Genomic DNA, 19511 nt, shown 5'->3' on the forward strand with positions numbered 1-19511 from the left:
GACACAGTTCAGCCATATCCCGTACTGCAGTATAACTTTCTTCCAGTCTATAATGGAATTTTTGCTTAATACTATGAATTTGGCACTTTAACATTTCCATATGTGTCAATATATATATAGTTGGAACCTGAACCGTTTTCCTTTTGCTTGCGGCTAGAACGGATTCTTACATGTGTGACCACAAGAATAAGCCCTTATTTTTTATTAGAAACACCAGTGACTTGGGCAGCTTTAACCACAAATCTTATTTTTAGCCAACGTCTACAGATCTAAATCCGAGACAAAGTTCTATGTGCCAATGAGATGTCTCTGAGATAAAGTTCTATAACGTAAAAAGGCTACTTGAAGTTAGTGGAATCTACAAAGATGGGCTACAATGGTTCTGTATGCGAAACATAATGGCCTTAGGGGTGTGCTACCAATATGGATGGACAAACTGAAGTGGTGGCCCCTGCCCTGATTCCCTGGGCAGTCAGCTTTTCCACTCCAATCCCAAACCTGGAACCTAAAGCTACGGAAAGGCCTCTACATTGGATGTATCTTTGTATCCTAGTTACTATTTGGTGGTTTATGCATTGTATTACATGGGACACCATAGTTGCCAAGAGTCCCTAGAAGCAACCACAATGCCAACTAGTGTGAACATCCCCCAGGATTATGGTGACAAAGGATCCATCATTAGGACAGCCTTGGGGGATCCTGACTTGCATTCAGCTTTAATTTCATTAACCCTTCACTTGTCCCCCTTTATACTCAGACCTATCTAATAGTCTGTTAACGGGAGTCATACATCTACCTGGTGTAACCTAACGTCAAGCAGTCTAATCGATACAAGAGCTGAAACCAACCAGATATATTACCTCCTACAAATACTTTCTTCTCTCTGTCAGTTTCTATTACGCACGCGGCACATCTTGGATATGAATCGCCTCTCGTCTGCACTGTTTTTACTCATAGGAATTTAATATAATATCTGAAAGTTTATAGAACAGAAGCCAAAATGGAAAAATAGCAGAACGGGGCAGATGTGAACATCTTGGACGGATCGTCCATTACTTCTCCAAAGACGCTATTTTGACTTCAGAGAAAGATCAACTTTTTACGACATAATGGCTGAAAAATGTCAATTTGTATAGATTTGGGTGGAACGGCGTGAAATCCTCCTACGCTGCATTTATCCATCTTTGTGATTGTCCGTGTTTGTTCTTGCTTGGTCAAATCGGTTTAACGTGATGAACATAGACAAAATTATTCTGAATGGAGTCTACGGTATTCTAATGACTATGGGCCTACAAGGCCAGATTAAAGTTGGTGGCATCTAGTGGACAACTAATCTCAACCACATGTCAGCTATCAGGTGACCCCTGTTCTCTTAGAGATGGAGGTCCCAAAGGTGAGAAGGGCATACACTATCTATGTAAAAAAAATACTGCATGGGCTGGATTAGAAGAACCAGACTTGTAAGGAGAAGAGGTGGAAGAGGCCTCTAGATACTCATGGTGGTGGCCTCTCCATGATCTAGCTGTGTGACCCCTAATCAGAGCCCCACCCCATGTTGTCTGCTAACAGGAGTCATTAGGATTGAACCCAGTTTCAGCTGAACCAGCAATTTATCTCCTCTACTCAGATAAAATAGACAGTCAGCCAAGCCAAATGTGCTAGAAGTCAATGAGGGAGTCCAGAAAGGAAGTGAAGACTTCTGAAGCATCGCACACAGCTGCGATAGATGGAGGATCCAGCCCTGGTTTGTTCTATTTCTTTTGCTACTAGGTTGGAAATCTTCAAATTTTAGCTAACAGGCTGGAGAATAGGTCAAGGTGTCATGGAAAGGAGAGAGAAAGAAAAACAAATACTAGGCCCAGAATCAAAAGTGACCAGAAGTGACCACCACTGTAAGTGAAAAACTATTAGTTCTCCTGTAGGAACAAAGAAGATGCCTGGACCTGCTACACATATGTTCATGCAGCGTGGCATAAAATGAGATGTGGGGCAAATACAATGTTATGCTTATTGTCACTGCAGTGCTTTAGAGATAATAGGCAAGTGACATGGATGCTATTGATTACTGATAAGAAGCGGAATACTTGGACCACATGTAAGTTGAATTTGATACTTCCCTTAAAGGAGAAGTCCGGCCAAAATTAATTTTTGATATGTTGTTACTTATGAAAAGTTATACAAATTTCTAATGTACATTAATTATGGGAAATGCACATATACTGCTATTTACCTTAATTTAGTAGATCAGGAAGTGTTAGAAATATCTCTGAAGAAGTGACGTCACGACCCAGGGTGTAATTCCTATGGAGTGTCCAGCAGGGGGCGCTCTCTATATAGAAGTCTATGGGACTTTATTGTTTCTATGGGTTTCTATGTAATGTAATGTAATGTAGTGTACAGTGCTTTATTGAATGAATACATCTATGGAATACTTTGGGGAGCAAGTGTCCTTGCTCCCCAAAGTATTGCATAAATGTATTCATTCAATACATTCAATACACAGTAAGCCCGCCGATCCGCCGCATTTCCGCCGCATTCCCGCCGATCCGCCACACGCTGATCTGCCGCATTCCCGCCGATCCGGACCATATACATTGAACTACAGCTCCCATCATCTGCTTATAGTATGAACAGGTGATGGGAGCTGTAGCTGGGTAATGGATATGACATGCCGTCGGGCGCAGGGGGAGCCGCTCAGTACACAGGAGCTCTCCCCCCTCCTCCTCCTCCTTCCGTGATAACTTCCGCCTATACCAATGCTGACTCCCTGCCTGGCCGCCGCTCTCCGCTCACATATACCGGCTCCCGGCATCAGCGCGGACACCAGGATGCATCGGGAGCCGGTATGTATGGGGGGAGAGCGGAGAGCGGCGGCCAGGCAGGGAGTCAGCATTGGTATAGGCGGAAGTTATCACGGAAGGAGGAGGGGGGAGCGCTCCTGTGTACTGAGCGGCTCCCCCCTGCGCCCGGCGGCATGTCATATCCATTACCCAACTACAGCTCCCATCACCTGTTCATACTAGAAGCAGATGATGGGAGCTGTAGTTCAATGTATATGGTCCGGATCGGCGGGAATGCGGCGGATCAGCGTGTGGCGGATCAGCGGGAATGCGGCGGAAATGCGGCGGATCGGCGGGCTTACTGTGTATTGAATGTATTGAATGAATACATTTATGCAATACTTTGGGGAGCAAGGACACTTGCTCCCCAAAGTATTCCATAGATGTATTCATTCAATAAAGCACTGTACACTACATTACATTACATTACATAGAAACCCATAGAAACAATAAAGTCCCATAGACTTCTATATAGAGAGCGCCCCCTGCTGGACACTCCATAGGAATTACACCCTGGGTCGTGACGTCACTTCTTCAGAGATATTTCTAACACTTCCTGATCTACTAAATTAAGGTAAATAGCAGTATATGTGCATTTCCCATAATTAATGTACATTAGAAATTTGTATAACTTTTCATAAGTAACAACATATCAAAAATTAATTTTGGCCGGACTTCTCCTTTAAGGGTGCGTTCACACATACAGGATCTGCTGCAGATTTGATGTCTCAGATTAGATTCAAAGCAACTTCAAATCTGCTGCAGATCCTGTACGTGTAAACGCACCCTTAGGCTATGTTCACGCAACGTATATTTTCGTAAAACCACGGCCATTGTTGCACATTGAATCCACAGACGTGATTATTACGAAAATATACATTATGTTACCTTGCCGACTATGGGATCCCGGCCAGAGCTTATAAACACAGAATACGCTCCAGCCGGGATCCTAGCGGCGCCACAAACAACTGACATGTCAGTTTTCTGCAGCCGCTATTCAATGAAAATCCTGTCAGTGCACACTATGGTGCGAGCGGCTCCGGCCGCACGCTCCATAGTGTGCTGTGGGGAGTTTTAATGCGGGCGCGCACGGATGCTAAAGATGATCTTTTCAGAGACCGGCCGTTCCGTGACTCGGCCAGTCTCATACATAATGTGAACATAGCCTTAAGGGGTATTCCACTCAAACATAAATTTTGATATGTTGCTGCCCATGGTGAAATTAACAATGCATTCCAAGCAGATAAGCAGACAATAAGCAGATAAGAAGCTACTGTACAATGTTGCAGATAAAGCCAGTCAGGGACTTGTTTACATCAGCCGTCTCAGAAGGGAAGGGGAGACAGAGAGAAAAGCTCACACACAGATTTTTGTGTCTTCAGCAGAAAGCAGCAGCTCAGAACTGGGGGAAGGAGACTGAAAATATAATAACATGAATTGATAGTCTCACTATAAGCAGCGACATATCTATGATCCATGGCTCTCAGTTGTACATACATTCATGCGGCAATGCATGAGAAGATAGGAAAAGGATGTTGCCATTGCAGTGCTCCAGAGAGAATACACAAAGAAAAGCTAATAGTTTGTCCTGGGCTCTGCCACCACTACGTGTGCATTACATCTAATAGATGACTGCTCTTAATAATTGCCTAGATCCTAGGCTCTCAGCCTATAGTACATACTGTAGCCCACCGGTTGGAGATCCCCTCTTCCATATGAGTAGCTAAGTATATGATCATAGCCTTATACCAAATGCTAGAACTCTGCTGCTCATGTTTAACCAACAATAAACGATAAGCACAGGTCAGTAAGTGGCAGGCACACATACCTCTCAGAGACTCGATGATGATTCGGTAGGACGTTGCATGTCTCTGCTGCTGCCACTGGGAACAGATGCTTGTCATCTTAATCTGATAGGCCGACAGATTTGTCACTCCCAGATACACTGTAAAGTAATGAGAACAGCAAAAAAAAAATAAGCAAAAAATTAGATATATGATTATTAATTGTCTCATAAAAGTGTGGGGTCTGGCAATCGTGATCTTCATGGTCCGGTTATAACCTGCCCTCATGTAGGCAGCTATGATAGATGCAAGGCTTATATATGTACATATGAAATTGCTGGTAAATAGAGGTACAGTGTAGACCTTAAGGCCTGTTCACACTAGGGAATCGGCGCAGAGATTTCGCTCGGAATCCCCGCTCGCGGATTCCGTGCTGAATCAAGCTTGCTTTCTCTTACAATGGGAGGCCTCGCGAGCCTCCACTATCTGCTCAAAGAATTGACATGTCAATTCTTTGAGCAGAGAGAGGAGGTGCACAAGGCCTCCCATTGAAAGAGATAGCAGTCGGGATCCCGCAGGCGGGGGTTCCGAGCGGGATCTCCGTGCCGATTCCGTAGTGTGAACAGGCCCTTTTTTGTTCATATTGTCGATGTCATTACTCCCATAGGGGTTTTAGCTTAGCTTTTCCAAAAGGAAAAGATAGGAACCTACTTCTGTATCCAGGATAAATTCCCCCACTCTAGTATGACTAGCCAGATGCGCCATTACTCTAGGACACTTGGGTGACGACCCTATTGGGCACTGGAATGGCAGCCATATTGGTTGTCAAATACAGTACAATACAAAACCAAACCATAGGCCCCCACCATTCAGCGTTGTTACTCCTCATCGGTATATAATGGTTTATGTGATATCACTATTGGTAAGTTTAGGACAGGTTGGACTAAACCCATGAACAACCATTGGTCAGATGTCCTGATGCTGGCCATGTTTCACACGACTACAGAGAACCCTTTACAGACACCTATGGGGGAGATTTATCAAACATGGTGTAAAGTGAGACTGGCTCAGTTGCCCCTAGCAACCAATCAGATGCCACCTTTCATTTTCCAGAGTCTGTGAGGAATGAAAGGAGGAATCTGATTGGTTGCTAGGGGCAACTGAGCCAGTTTCACTTTACACCATGTTTGATAAATCTCCCCCCTAGTTTAGGTCCTGGCACTTAGAATAGTAAAGGGGCCCTCTTTTTAGAAACCTTTATAAATCACTGATTTTTCTATTGAAGTATAATGGTGGCTATACACCAAGGAGTGATTTGGATGTAGCTATAGAAGAGGTCTTTGAGCTGAGAGGTAATTCCCGGCCAAATAACAGGAAGTTATAGGACACGAGAGAATAAACTAATATTACCTAATAGCTAATACACTTCCAAAGAGCAATGTTACAGGTCATGTCTGACAGCTTCTCATGACATAGTCTTACATGGGGAGCCCATCAACCATTAATAATAAGATTTTCATATATGTTTTGTCATCTGACCTATGTTACTTCTATTTTCAATGATTTATTCTAGATTTTGGTGGCCACATGCAGATGAACCCTTGCGTACAGTACTAATCAGCTGCTGTATGTCCTGCAGGAAGTGGTGTATTCTCTCCAGTCTGACACAGTGCTCTCTGCTGCCACCTCTGTCCATGTCAGGAACTGTCCAGAGCAGGAGAAGTATTCTATGCGGATTTGCTACTGCTCTGGACAGTTCCTGACATGGACACAGGTAGCAGCAGAGAGCACTGTGTCAGGCTATGTTCACACTACATAAAAGTACGGCCGTTGTTGCGGCAACAACGGCCGTACTTTATGCAGTGTGGAAAATTGCCTACATTTCTATGGGATCCGCAAATAACTGACATGTCAGTTTTCTGCGGCCGCAATTCATTGAAAGACCTGTCAGTTCACACAATGAAGCGAGCAGCTCCGGACGCTTGCTTCATTGTGTGCTGTGGGAGGTTCTGATGCAGGCGCGTGCTGATGTGCCCGCATCAGAACCCTGCGGCCGTTCCGTGATACGTAGTGTGAAGGTAGCCTCAAACTGGAAAAAATACACTACTTCCTGCAGCTAAAAAAAAGACCGGAAGACTGGAGATTTTTAAATAGAAGTAAATTATAAATCTATATAACTTTCTGACACCAGTAGATTTGAACAAAAAAAAAAAAAATAACACAAATAAAAAAATCTGTGGATTTCCCCTTTAACTGTGTAGTGCAGACACTAAAAAACTAGCTGGTTAGAGACACCCTACCGATCATTGATTCTCATGTGGACAGGCCATCAATCTGTTTTGCCCAGAAAACCCTTTTAAGAACGGAGATAATTGTTTAGAACAGGGGTAGGAAACCATAGCTGTCCAACTTTTGCAAAACTACAACTCCCATCATGCCTGGGTAGCTAAAGCTTTGGCTGGCAATGCATGATGGGATTTGTAGTTCTCCAACAGCTGGAGGGCCGCTACTTTTGACACCTGGGCATTAGTCTCTCTTACATGTTTTGCCCACTCCAGTTAAAGCGTCACTGAATCCGGAGGGATACGATGCCAGGACCTTCAGGTTGTATTCGGTTCCACTGAGAAGGTTGAGAATGAGAATAGTGTTCACATCATCTCCAACGAAGGTCTCCAGAGCCTGGCCGACTCCTGAAACAAAAAAGAGCCCTGAATCATTGCAAGTCCCAGCCAAGGTATACGATAACTTATACCAGGCCTCTAAGGCCTCAGACACCCATACATACAATACATCCATTCATATGGATCATGTATTCCCAGCATATGGAAACGGAACACTCCGGAATGTTAGATCTACAAATATTTGGACATAATAAAACTTGGTGCTGAAATAAAATGTTTTGCCCAAATCTTCTTCTTCCAAAGCACACAGTGGTAATGTAATGAGGCCCTGAGCTCCGCCATCCAGGAACTATAAAGCGGAGTTTAGGAAAAGTTTGTAACTTTGTTGTAATTGTCCAAATTTACTCTAATTAACCCTTTATATTTATTAGGAGACATTTTAATAAAAACACATGGAAAAGATATTTGAAGGTGCTGAACAAATGTCATGGCTGCCACTCCTATCCACTGGATGGAGAGTACTGCATCTCAGCCTTAAACTAGAAGACAGCTAGTGGGGTTGTTCTTCAGATGTCCATGTCATGAGACTTATGAACTTAACTATATTGTACATTTTATAGAATCAACCTTAAAGGGGTATTCCACTCAGACATAACTTTTGATATGTTGCTGCCCATGGTGAGACTAACAATTCCTTCTTGTTATAATACTTGTTATTATCTATTCAGTCTTCTTCCCCCAGTTCTGAGCTGCTGCTTTCTGCTGAAGACACAAAAATCGGTGTGCAAGCTTTTCTCTCTGTCTCCCCATCGTCCCCCCTCCTTTCTGAGATGGCTGATGTAAACTGGCAGGCTGTATGTGCAACATTGTAGCTTTTTTGTAATGCCAGGAGGATCCATCACAGTGAGTTCATTAGCAACTTTAACCCTCACATTAACCCTCCCAACATTACAAAGAAGCTATAATGTTGCAGATAAAGCCTGCCAGGGACTTGTTTACATCAGCCGTCTCAGAAGGGAGGGGACGAGGGGGAGAAAGAGAGAAAGGCTCATACACAGATTTTTGTGTCTTTTGCAGAAAGCAGCAGCTGAGAACTGGGGGAAGGAGACTGAATGGATAATAACAAGTATGGAAGGAATTGTTAGTCTCACCATGGGCAGCAACATATCAAAAGTTATGCTTGATTGGAATACCCCTTTAAGGGAGAAGGGATTAGGGAATATGCTAAGACACTATTACTTATAATACAGACCTGTCTGTTACTGATCGGATCAGAGCTGACATGTGTATTATGAGGTTCTGCAGCAGCTGAGGTGTATTATGAGGTTCTGCAGAAGCTGAGGTGTATTATGAGGTTCTGCAGCAGCTGAGGTGTATTATGATGTTCTGCCGCAGCTGATGGGTATTATGAGGTTCTGCAGCAGCTGAGGTGTATGATGAGGTTCTGCAGCAGCTGAAGTGTGCATTATTAGGTTCTGCAGCAGCTGAGGTGTATTATGAGGTTCTGGAGCGGCTGAGGTGTATTATGAGGTTCTGCAGCAGCTGAGGTATATTATGAGGTTCTGCAGCTGCTGAGGTGTATTATGATGAAGTTCTGCAGCAGCTGAGGTGAATTATGAGGTTCTGCCGCAGCTGATGGGTATTATGAGGTTCTGCAGCAGCTGAGGTGTATGATGAGGTTCTGCAGCAGCTGAGGTGTGCATTATTATTTTCTGCAGCAGCTGAGGTGTATGATGAGGTTCTGCAGCAGCTGAGGTGTATTATGAGGTTCTGCAGCTGCTGAGGTGTATTATGATGAAGTTCTGCAGCAGCTGAGGTGTATTATGAGGTTCTGGAGCGGCTGAGGTGTATTATGAGGTTCTGGAGCGGCTGAGGTGTATTATGAGGTTCTGCAGCAGCTGAGGTGTATTATGAGGTTCTGGAGCGGCTGAGGTGTATTATGAAGTTCTGCAGCGGCTGAGGTGTATTATGAGGTTCTGGAGCGGCTGAGGTGTATTATGAGGTTCCTTGCTATGACTACCTCTGTGAGAGCCGGACGATGTCTGGCGCCCTGCTAGATCAGCATAATGAGCACACACGTCACTGGGCAACAACTGGTTAACTTGACTACAGGACATTCTGAACAAGAAAATAAAGACCCGAACATCAATAAAAGTGACATGTACTGATGGAGAGTAAGTTCATCCCTCTAAGCACTACTGTATAGTCAGCACAGGATGTCGCCTCTTAAAGTGACATAGTGTTAAAGGGCGGCCATTAATCTTAATGTACAGCTCTGGTCCTGGGCCACGCGTCCCTCCATCACTGCACTGTCAGTCTCCTTCTATCACCCTCACTGCCATCTGGAAGCGTTACAATCCTTGTGGCCAGCCGCATATTTGGCCGGGTCTTAGCTGTCCAAACATTTTCATAGTTGGACGGAGATTTTTTTTTTTCACTAAGTAAATTTCCTGGTAGAAGTTGGATGTGAAATCTAAAGGTTCTAACACTTGGCCTCAGGTTCCGGGATCTGTTACAGGAGTGTGCGACAGCAACACGTTACACATAGCATTTCTACATTCCCAGTGGTATTGCACTAGTCGGTGACTAATAGACCCACGTTGGGGGTAAATTCTTCCTTTTCAGGGTCTCGCACCTTCATGTTATATAATGGATGAGAAAAATGTGGTTGTGCTGTCCAGGAAAACATTGCGAGGGGATTAAGTCACAGCATGATCGTCGCTTTACTGTAGGCAGACCCAAGAGTGTTCCCTCCAAGACATTTAGAGGGAAATAAGAAAAGCTTACCGCCTGTGGGCTTGTACATAATTCTGTAACCCATTGTGGGGGAAGGCGGTGGGTCCCATGTAATCCGCAGCTTATTGTACCATTCATCAGACACTCGCAGATTGCGGGGAGCAGATAGAGGCACTGCAGACACAATACAGGCACTATTGTATTAGTATTCAATGGGCATAGATCACTGGTACGTATGCTAGTGGCAAATACATAGCTGTAAATGGGCACTGTTGCTATAACTTTTCAAATCTGCAGGACATAAATATAAAGCAGGTTTTCAATTTACATTCTTTTTTTTTTTAAGTTATCATAAGTGTTGAGCGAGCACTTATATGTTCCAGTGCTTGAGCCTCATTAAAATAAAAAAAATAAATAAATCAATTTTTCTATACCAATGTTATATTATATGAAAACTCAATAAAATGTTTGAACTATAAAAAAAAAAAAAAAACACAATGGGAGACTTGAGCATTCAAACAGGTGCCCTCTGATTGGTGCATCGGAGGGTGCCTGGTTAACTTATTGCATTTTTTTGCTAAAGTTTTTGTATATTTCGTTTAAACATCCCTTCAAGAGACAAAATATACAAAAATTTGAGCAAAAAAAATGCAATATGTAGCAATAGTCATACTTACCTGTCTGTGCATCTCCAGCATCGACTCCAATCCCACGCACACTGACAGCTCACTTGGCCAATCCCTGTGCTGTCCTGCCATAGCCAGTGATTGGCTGAGCGAGATACCACTGAGCGGGGGACCAGAGGCAGTACCAGAGGGCATTGGAAGAAGTGTGAACAGGTAAGTATGGCTGCCTCCAAAACTGTTTAAATATTCTCGCTACTGTGCAATAGCACAATTATTTAAAAGGCACCTAAGCACCCCGAGGTGGTCAGCCGAGCATCAAGCTCTATTGAGTACCCCAAAGCTCAAAAGCCATCATTTCCACATTATGTGAGCATAGCCATAGCCTGTGTAACACTCCATAGCTGCCTTTAGGCCCTATAACACAACAATTCCTATACAAACTAGGCCCTGACCCCTGACGAAGTCACGTGATGTGAAGATACGCGTAGGGTTTGCAGTCCTGACACTGGTCACCGCTAGAGATGAGCGAACCTGGAGCATGCTCGAGTCCATCTGAACCCGAGCGTTCGGTATTTGATTAGCTGGGGCTGCTGAACTTGGATAAAGCTCTAAGGTTGTCTGGAAAACATGGAAAAAGACAATGACTATATCCATGTTTTCCACATAGCCTTAGGGCTTTATCCAACTTCAGCAGCCACCGCTAATCAAATGCCGAATGATCGGGTATGGATGGACTCGAGCATGCTCCAGGTTCGCTCATCTCTAGTCATCGCTTGTCTTTTTTTTGGTTGGCACTAACCACTGTATACTGGTGGCACACATATTGTTCTAGATATGCTCTGATCCAGTTGCTGTACAGATCACAATTTGGCCTTTGCCACAATCCCTCAGATCCTTACACTAGTCCATTCCAGATAATTTTGTTATCCTCTTCTACATATAATATGGTTTATAGCAGGAATGGGGAACCTTCAGCCTTTGGCTGTCCAGGCATGATGGGAATGGTAGTTTTGCAACAGCTGGAGGCCCGAAGGTTCCTCATCCCTGGTTTATAGCATAGTTAAATCGATATATAATATATACAGAAACAAAGTAATAAGTCTAATACATACAGGTTCTGCCAGATGAAGACATAGAAATTCCATCTCCATTGAAATACACAGGGGTCAATGTGACTTTGTATTCTGTGTCTGAGAGCAGAGACTGCAGAACTACTTCACTGTCCCTTCCAGATACGACTTTCTGAGGAAGACAATAGGATGGTGTTATAGATACAAGAAATACTAAGATACTTTACACATCATGCGCTGTCCGACCATAGAACAGACAATTTGTCCCTGATCTAATGTGCACATTTTTTTCACCACAGGTCGTTGATTATCACAAGGCAGCAGGGGCGGATTAACTTTACTATGGGCCCCGGGCTGTTCACCAAGCTTGCCCCCCCCCCCCCAACCCACTGTAACTATGGCGGCACTAGCTTTAGTCTTTTTCCTCCATAATGCAGCCTGTAAAGGACCTGTGGTGACATCATTGTCACATGATAAGGTCCTTCAGTATGTTCTTTAATGGTACTGCATTGACTTCTGGCTGCAGTTTTGCCCTGATTTGTGCAGAATTGCAAGCTCAGGGCCCCAGGCTTCCGCCCGAAACTGATCTAATATAATCTGCTACTGCAAGGGAGGGCGCACTCTGCTAAAACCAATGATCTGGTTCCAATGATCAGCTGATCCAGCTGCTGGAAACTGAAGCTGCAGTCAAAAAAACACATTTTTCCTGCAGCGGCCACTACAGGGAATATGCGGTATTACATGGAGCCCATTAAAATAAAAGGTCCGCTGTATACAGGGATGCTTTCCTTATATTGAACTCAACTACAGGAAAGATAGGGCATATATGCATAAGTTGTCCAGTTAGTGAGTCCTTTAAATGGGCACTGTCACTTTAAAAAAACTTGAACTATTGTAGAATCGGTCATTGATTCATTTAGTCTTGTAAATTTGGTCAGTTAAATTAATTTTAGTCTTGTTTGTAGATTGTTATAGACTATCAGTATGTCTACGTCCATCTTGTCCTAGTTCACTGGCCTCTAACCTGTGGCTCTCCTGATGTTTTAAAACTACAACTCCAACTACAACTCCCAGCATGCTCTTAATAATTACTATGGGGGAGATTTATGAAACATGATGTAGAGTGAAACTATAACTCTACATTCTTCTTGCACATCTTACCTCTTCTTCCCGATCCCCATAGGCAGTGACATAAGTTACAATATATTGACGAATATTGGCATCTGTCATCAGCCACGAGACACGTAGGCTGGATGTGGTCTCGTCATCTATTAGAAGGTTCCTGATACCTAAGCGGATGACTGCAATGACAATAACGTGTATATATTATATTCTATAGCTGTGTATCAGAGGGCTGTGAAGGGGGGGGGGGGGGGGGTAAAAGGGGGTAAAATCTATGATTTCACAAAAATAAGCAGAAGTGTGTAACTCCATATACCTGGTGTGGTGGGTCTCGCTGTAGTCGCAGCCGTCGTAGTCCTTACCACTGAAAGTATAAGCAAAGATCAAATCTATATAAATCTGTAATGTGTCGTTTAATTAGTATATAAAAATAATTCACACAAAAAAATGGTCACTTTGTTTAACATTATAAATTGCATTAGTATTTTTTTTTATATTTTTTTTGTTCGGCGATGGTATTAACAGCATTATCTGGTCCTATAAAATTGAGGGTCTTCCCCTAAAATAGGTCAATGGGTATTAGATCAGTGGGAGGCCCAACAACCCAGCCAGTCAGTAGACTGAAGGGTCCGGGGTGGTCCTTCATTATTTCACAGACACAGCGCCATACTTTAAGTAGTGGTTATGACTGGTATTGCAGCTTAGTCCTATCCACTTCAATAGGGCTGAAATATAAATCCATGCCATCAATTTTTGTATGCACAAATTAAAAAAAAAAATACTGGTATATACTGGTATTCTGGGGAAAGCATTGATGAATCCTCCCTGCCATATAGGTCCAGAATTATTAAAGGTTGCAAAATAGAAAATGATGTAAACTGCCCACAATAACTAATCACAGCTCAGGTTTCAGCTCTGGTAAAATGAAAGCTGAGCTGTGAGCAGTTGGTTCCTATTCAACTCCTTTAGATAAATCTGGCCCTATATGGCTGTATTATGGCATTATAACTTACTCTTCTGTCTACGGTCACCTTAGCCTCGTAGTATCCCGTATACTGGCCCAGACTACAATAGGAAGGAGCCTAAAGTAGGAAACCATGGAAAATCTTTATTCCCAAAAGTTCCACGGTTCTTACATCTATGACGTCGCTAACTTCTATCCAAATGTAAAGAATCTTACTGGGAAATTTTAATAACAGAGAAGAGACTTCTGCACATAAAGGAGAAAAGATTCCTTACACGTTGTGGCCAATTTCGATAGGGAATCACTTTCTGTTTCATCAGTAAATATAGCGGATAAGGAAACTTCATACTCTGTGCTGTGCGTTAAACCATCCATAAGATAGGAGAGGGTGTCTCCATTTACAATAGCCTATGGGAAACAGAAAAGAATAGTGTAATATTTTGTATTTATTTTTTATTGTAATAAACTGTTTTGACTTCTGGGTTATGGCTTCAAACTTATTGCCAAAATGAATTATACTATATACCTATCCATTTGGCGTACCCTCAGCACACCTACAGACTTTAATAGACCAAATGTACAGTAGTTTCCTAATGACTAGAGATGAATGCAACTGGAGAATGCTTGAGTCCAATTGTTCGGCATTGGAATATCAATGACTGGAGAAGTTGGATGCAGCCCTAGGGAGTCTGGGTAAACATGAATAAGGCCATAGACCATAGGCTGTACCCATGTTTTTCAGGACTCCCTAGGGCTGCATCCAACTTCAAATGCCATATGACTGGACTCATGCATGCTCCAGTTGCGCTCATCTCTACCAGTGACATAATGCCAAAAGGTGATGTGAATAGAGCCTTAAAGGGGCAATAAAGTTAGAACCCATTGTAGAAAAAAAATTAAATAAAAGCAGAAAGCAACCACTTTGTTAGTCTGCAAAAAGATTTTCAAGCTCCAGAGAGTCTTGCTGAAGGTTGGCAGGAACCAAGGAGCCTACATCCTCTCCGAAATCCTTTGATTCCTAAGCACTAACATTTGATGGGCAGAAGGAGAGGGGGTGGAATATGTGCCCCTCGCACCATATATACAGTATGTAATAAATAGGTAATTGAGGAGACTATAGTAAGATTACCTCCTGAGTGCTGCCACCGCTGCGAGGCGTCCATCGCAGTCTGTACATGACGATATCTGGAGCAAAGCGAATCCAGTAAGCTCTGAAACTGTGCGTAGTAATGTCTCTGACATCCAGATCCCGAGGATTGGGGACCGGCACTGTGTATGACATGAGAAAAATGGAGAGAAGACAAAGGGGAATATGATGTCATTGGCTTAAATGGAGTATCTTACAATAACATTTCACCAATTCAGAACTCTTACAGACTGGAGGGAGCCGACCACTAATGCTGGATGATTGCGGCTATTCCTATTATTATTATTATTATTATTATTAAAGGGATTTAGGGATATTAGGCTGGAGAGATCACTGAACAGATAGCTCATAGATTTGAATGGTACTGTGTAATTATTCAGGAAAATTTCTGCCAGATAGTCAGACAGTCTTTTGGACTAGTCTTTGCTCTGGCTTAAGAAAAAGGGATCCCCTTGTATTACTGTGTTTCGCCAAAATAAGGCCTACCTTGAAAATAAGACCTAGCTTCATTTTGCAGGCTTTTTGGAGTAGTCTTGAAGTATAAGCCCTAGTTAGGGTTCGTTCACACTATGGAATTTGCATGGAATTTGCGCGGATGACATGTCAATTTTTTGGGTGGACGACGAAGTGCGCATGAGACATCCTATTCAATCGCTGGGAAAGGTGGAACTTCAAGCAGGGTCCGCGGCATGGAAATTCGGTGCAGATTCTGTAGTGTGAACAGGCCCTTATAGTCAACTGACCAGATCCCTGGCACTGGGTGGCTGAGTATCAACCAATCAATGCCAAACATGTTATTATCTGCCCCCAAATGCTCTAAACGAGCTGCAGGGGAGGCAGGAGGGGTAAGAAGATGCACAGTAGGGGTCACTGAATATGGTGGGACGGAGGGTAAAAGGGGTACAGTATGGGGACTACCTGCTGAGGGGGGATGTATACAGTATGGGGGAACAACTACAGAAGGGGGAAGGAGGTATACAGTATGGGGACTACCTGCTGAGGGGGGATGTATACAGTATGGGGGAACAACTACAGAAGGGAGAAGGAGGTATACAGTATGGGGACTACCTGCTGAGGGGGGATGTATACAGTATGGGGGAACAATTACGGCGGAGTTGGGGGGATACAGTATGGGGACCACCTGCAGCGGGGGGAGCCTAACAATAGTAGGGCATACAATATAGATGCTATCTACCATATAGAATGGGTCTATAGTCTAGGGGCATACCGCGTTTCTTAGAAATGTAAAACCTACCCCGAAAATAGGCCCTGGTCCTTTTCAGAGGAAAAATATATATAAGACCCTATCTTATTTTCGGAGAAACATGGTAATTTTGGTTACATGACTCCTAAACTGGGAAACCCCTAAAAAAATCTATATGAGTAACACTACTGATGACCAGTTGGAGGGCACTATAGATTCACACCACCTAAGTTTAAGAGAAAGTGGGGTCACCATGAGCTATATATAATAGGCCCTATAGAAATTGGAGGGGAGGCCTATTTTGTATGCACACCTTTGGATGACCCACCTTCTAAGAAGTTCTTCTCTAGTCACCATTGAATCAAATAGACTTACATGTAGTAAAAGTGCCAGTAAGGGGCTCAGATTGTCCTTCATCAAAAACGGAGAAGACGGCCACTGTGTATTCTGTCAGTGAAGACAACTTCCTCAAGTCATGAGTTGCAACTTTCCCAACTTCCACCTGTTAAGTAAATGAATTCATATAATCTATATATCAAAAATCTGCAGATTGCGATTAGTAGTCTACACGTTGCCAATACCTGGTGTATTTAACCCAACATGATGGAAGGGCCCTCTGACAGCAGAAAGATTGGCCGGTTTATGAGGGACTAGTAAAGAAAATACATAGAAAATGGAGTTTTAGAAGAACGAATGGTTAGTAAAACACTCAAAGGTTAGACAAACATAGAAGCCAAACCGACCTATAAAGAGAGACGTAATAACATGCAATGAAGGATGATAGAGTTAACCAAGGTAACCAATGACACCAGGGGATAATATCAGCCTGATTCCGATTGGCTTCCAGGAGTTACATTATAGATTTGTATCTAAATACTTTTTTATGCTATACAGCTATGTTTTCGTCTGCTCTCTAATACCACATTAGTATTTGGCTGACTCTTTTTTTGCCAACTCCTAGGTTGCCGGAGACTAATGTTTAAGGAGAAGTCAGGCATTTTTCCAACGGGGATAGAAAGTTGTCGGTCTCCAGCTTCATAAAATTCAAGTCCTTTATTAAATCGTCAACATCTTAAACAAACACTTAAAAACACGCCAACACGTTTGGAGGTGAACACTCTTAATCATGAGGATGATTAAGAAGGGTTACCTCGCAACGCGTCGGCGTGTTTTTAAGTGTTTGTTTTCGATGTTGACGATTTAATAAAGGACTTGAATTTTATGAAGCTGGAGACCGACAACTTCCTATCACTTTATGGATTTCACAGGAAAACGGCCCCCAATAAAGGTCTCACGTGCTTCTGACTTGGAGGACCACAAATAAAGAATGTGATTGGCATATGGTGAGCTAATACTTCTAATTTGTTTGTTGGTTTTTCCAATGGCAGAATCAGGGGGAACATAATAAACAATCATTACTCACCTCTATCCATGCCTTTGCAGCACTGAATTGTGGCTCCAGGATCTCCTTTACAGCTGATGTCACGACTCGGTTAATGGACTCCCTGCTCGGCCAGTCAGTGACTGGGATGGGACACTGCAGCAGTCACTGATTGGTTGAGCAGGCAGTCCGTCAGCCAGGATAGGCATCTGCCCCCGAGTTGTGACATCATCAGAACTCAGGGGAAAATGGCTTCCAGTGTGGGTCCCATAGCCTGTCAAATGGCGAATCGCGGGCACAGCGAGAGGTAAGTAATGATTGTTTATTATGTTTTTACCTGCCTCTGCTGAATGACAATTTTTTAAATTACCGGACTTACATGCTGTATAGGTAAAACATCAAAAATTAACATCTTAATGATAATTAAACTGAATAGGGGACACCGTTGACTGGAAGGGGATGTGTCATCAGAAAATTACCTATTGCTTCAATAAAGTTTTTTCTGTTGATCGTGTTTTCAACCGTGTTTTTCTAATTTTCTATTTTACTAGCAATATTTTTAAAAAATTCTGATATCTTGCAGTTTCTGTTTTTACCACTAGGCCTAAAACTAAGCTGAGAGTTCCTTTTTTGTTTGTAATGATAAGAAGGAGACTACTGTGAAATGAACTGTACAGCATTAAAGTGAAAGGTGACACCAGTAGACGGAGAAGACAATAGGTGACGTTCATAGCTCAGACTCCCCCTCCCTGTGGAATGATCTCTAAAGGTTGCAGAGCATGCTCAGTAGCATTACCTATTTATGCCAATGGGACAGCTTCTGTCTATTTTTTTCTATGTCCATAAGACTTGTTGTACAGCATAATTTTAAATGATGTTAAAAACTATTTAGGGAAGATGGCTGCCTTCATTATAATGCACAAACATTTAAATAAAATAAACAACAATCAGAAAATAAAAATGGATTATAAAAGAACATGTATCCCTATCTAGCGCTAATGTGTAAAAAAAGCCAAATAAGAGATAAAAGACATAATAATCCTCAATACTGATTTTTGAAAATGTTCAAAAACAGTAATTTTTTATGACAGCAAGGACAATGATTACAGGAGGAATACAGAATACAGTATGGGAGTAGCGGGTGAAGCATTAGTAGCTGTTAGAATAAGATAGAATAGAAAAGAATAAGGAGTTATAGGTTCCATGTTATCTCTTATATGGGGGTAGAGTTGACTCACATCATTGGTATCTGCACCTCCGGTCTTCACATATATAATACGATATCCGTTTACATTCTTATGAGAGTGGTCCCAGGAGACTGTGGCAGTGCTGTGTCCAATATTAGAAAATCGGAGGTTTCTGGGTGGGCTCAATGGTACTGTAGAAATAGAAAGTATGACGCATGTTGAGGCTGAACTATTAAGTAAAAAATCTGTGTCTTTTTTAATTCAAATGTTTTTTAATATTTGTGAATTATGAAATGTAGTGTAGCCCTTTATATACTGAAAGGACACGTCTTTCAGCCCCTTCATTCCCCATATAAACTCCTCACATGTTGTTTCTTGCCCGGTGAGTGGATCGCTGGCTTCTTCTCCAAACATGGCATAGACTGTGACTGTATATTCCGTACTGGGTGTCAATCCATCCAACTCAACATCTGTCACTGAGCCGAGAACCTTCATCTGGAATACATAAAATTATTGTTGTCACCATCATCTTGGTCTACTCTACTTGTAAGACTTTAAATTAACCCAACATCTTCTGATGCTTCTGTAACGGTCCTCTTAGGCGAACAGATTTCTCGGCCTCGGGGACCACAAACGAGCGCTGATCTATGAGATCCAGGTCTACTGTCTTCTGTCCGTGGTCTGTATTTTAGCTACGCCTCCTAAGGTGTAGATTCACCCCTTCTCCCTGGTGTGCGTCTGCCATATCCCCCCCAAAGTCTTCATAAATCTAGCTCAAAATTTTACGCCATGTTCAAAAACTACAAATTGGCCAAATAATGGCCCAAAC

The 19511-nt window shown here is 42.7% G+C and overlaps 1 protein-coding gene across 6 annotated transcripts in view; it reads right to left on the reverse strand.

The window, feature by feature from the left end:
* COL14A1 (collagen type XIV alpha 1 chain) overlaps positions 1–19511 on the reverse strand; it is a 115522-nt gene that overhangs the window by 39450 nt on the left and 56561 nt on the right. For all 6 annotated transcript variants that reach the window (XM_069957148.1, XM_069957147.1, XM_069957152.1 and 3 more), the window contains 11 exons: positions 19048–19177; positions 18734–18873; positions 16490–16616; positions 14893–15032; positions 14039–14171; positions 13116–13163; positions 12839–12978; positions 11720–11849; positions 10033–10155; positions 7165–7314; positions 4669–4785 (listed from right to left, as the gene is read on the reverse strand). In XM_069957148.1, the coding sequence (XP_069813249.1) occupies positions 4669–4785; positions 7165–7314; positions 10033–10155; positions 11720–11849; positions 12839–12978; positions 13116–13163; positions 14039–14171; positions 14893–15032; positions 16490–16616; positions 18734–18873; positions 19048–19177 (1378 nt within the window). The remainder of the gene's footprint in view (positions 1–4668; positions 4786–7164; positions 7315–10032; positions 10156–11719; positions 11850–12838; positions 12979–13115; positions 13164–14038; positions 14172–14892; positions 15033–16489; positions 16617–18733; positions 18874–19047; positions 19178–19511) is intronic.

This window comes from Dendropsophus ebraccatus, chromosome 2 (assembly GCF_027789765.1).
Source record: "Dendropsophus ebraccatus isolate aDenEbr1 chromosome 2, aDenEbr1.pat, whole genome shotgun sequence".
Taxonomy (NCBI): Eukaryota; Metazoa; Chordata; class Amphibia; order Anura; family Hylidae; genus Dendropsophus; species Dendropsophus ebraccatus.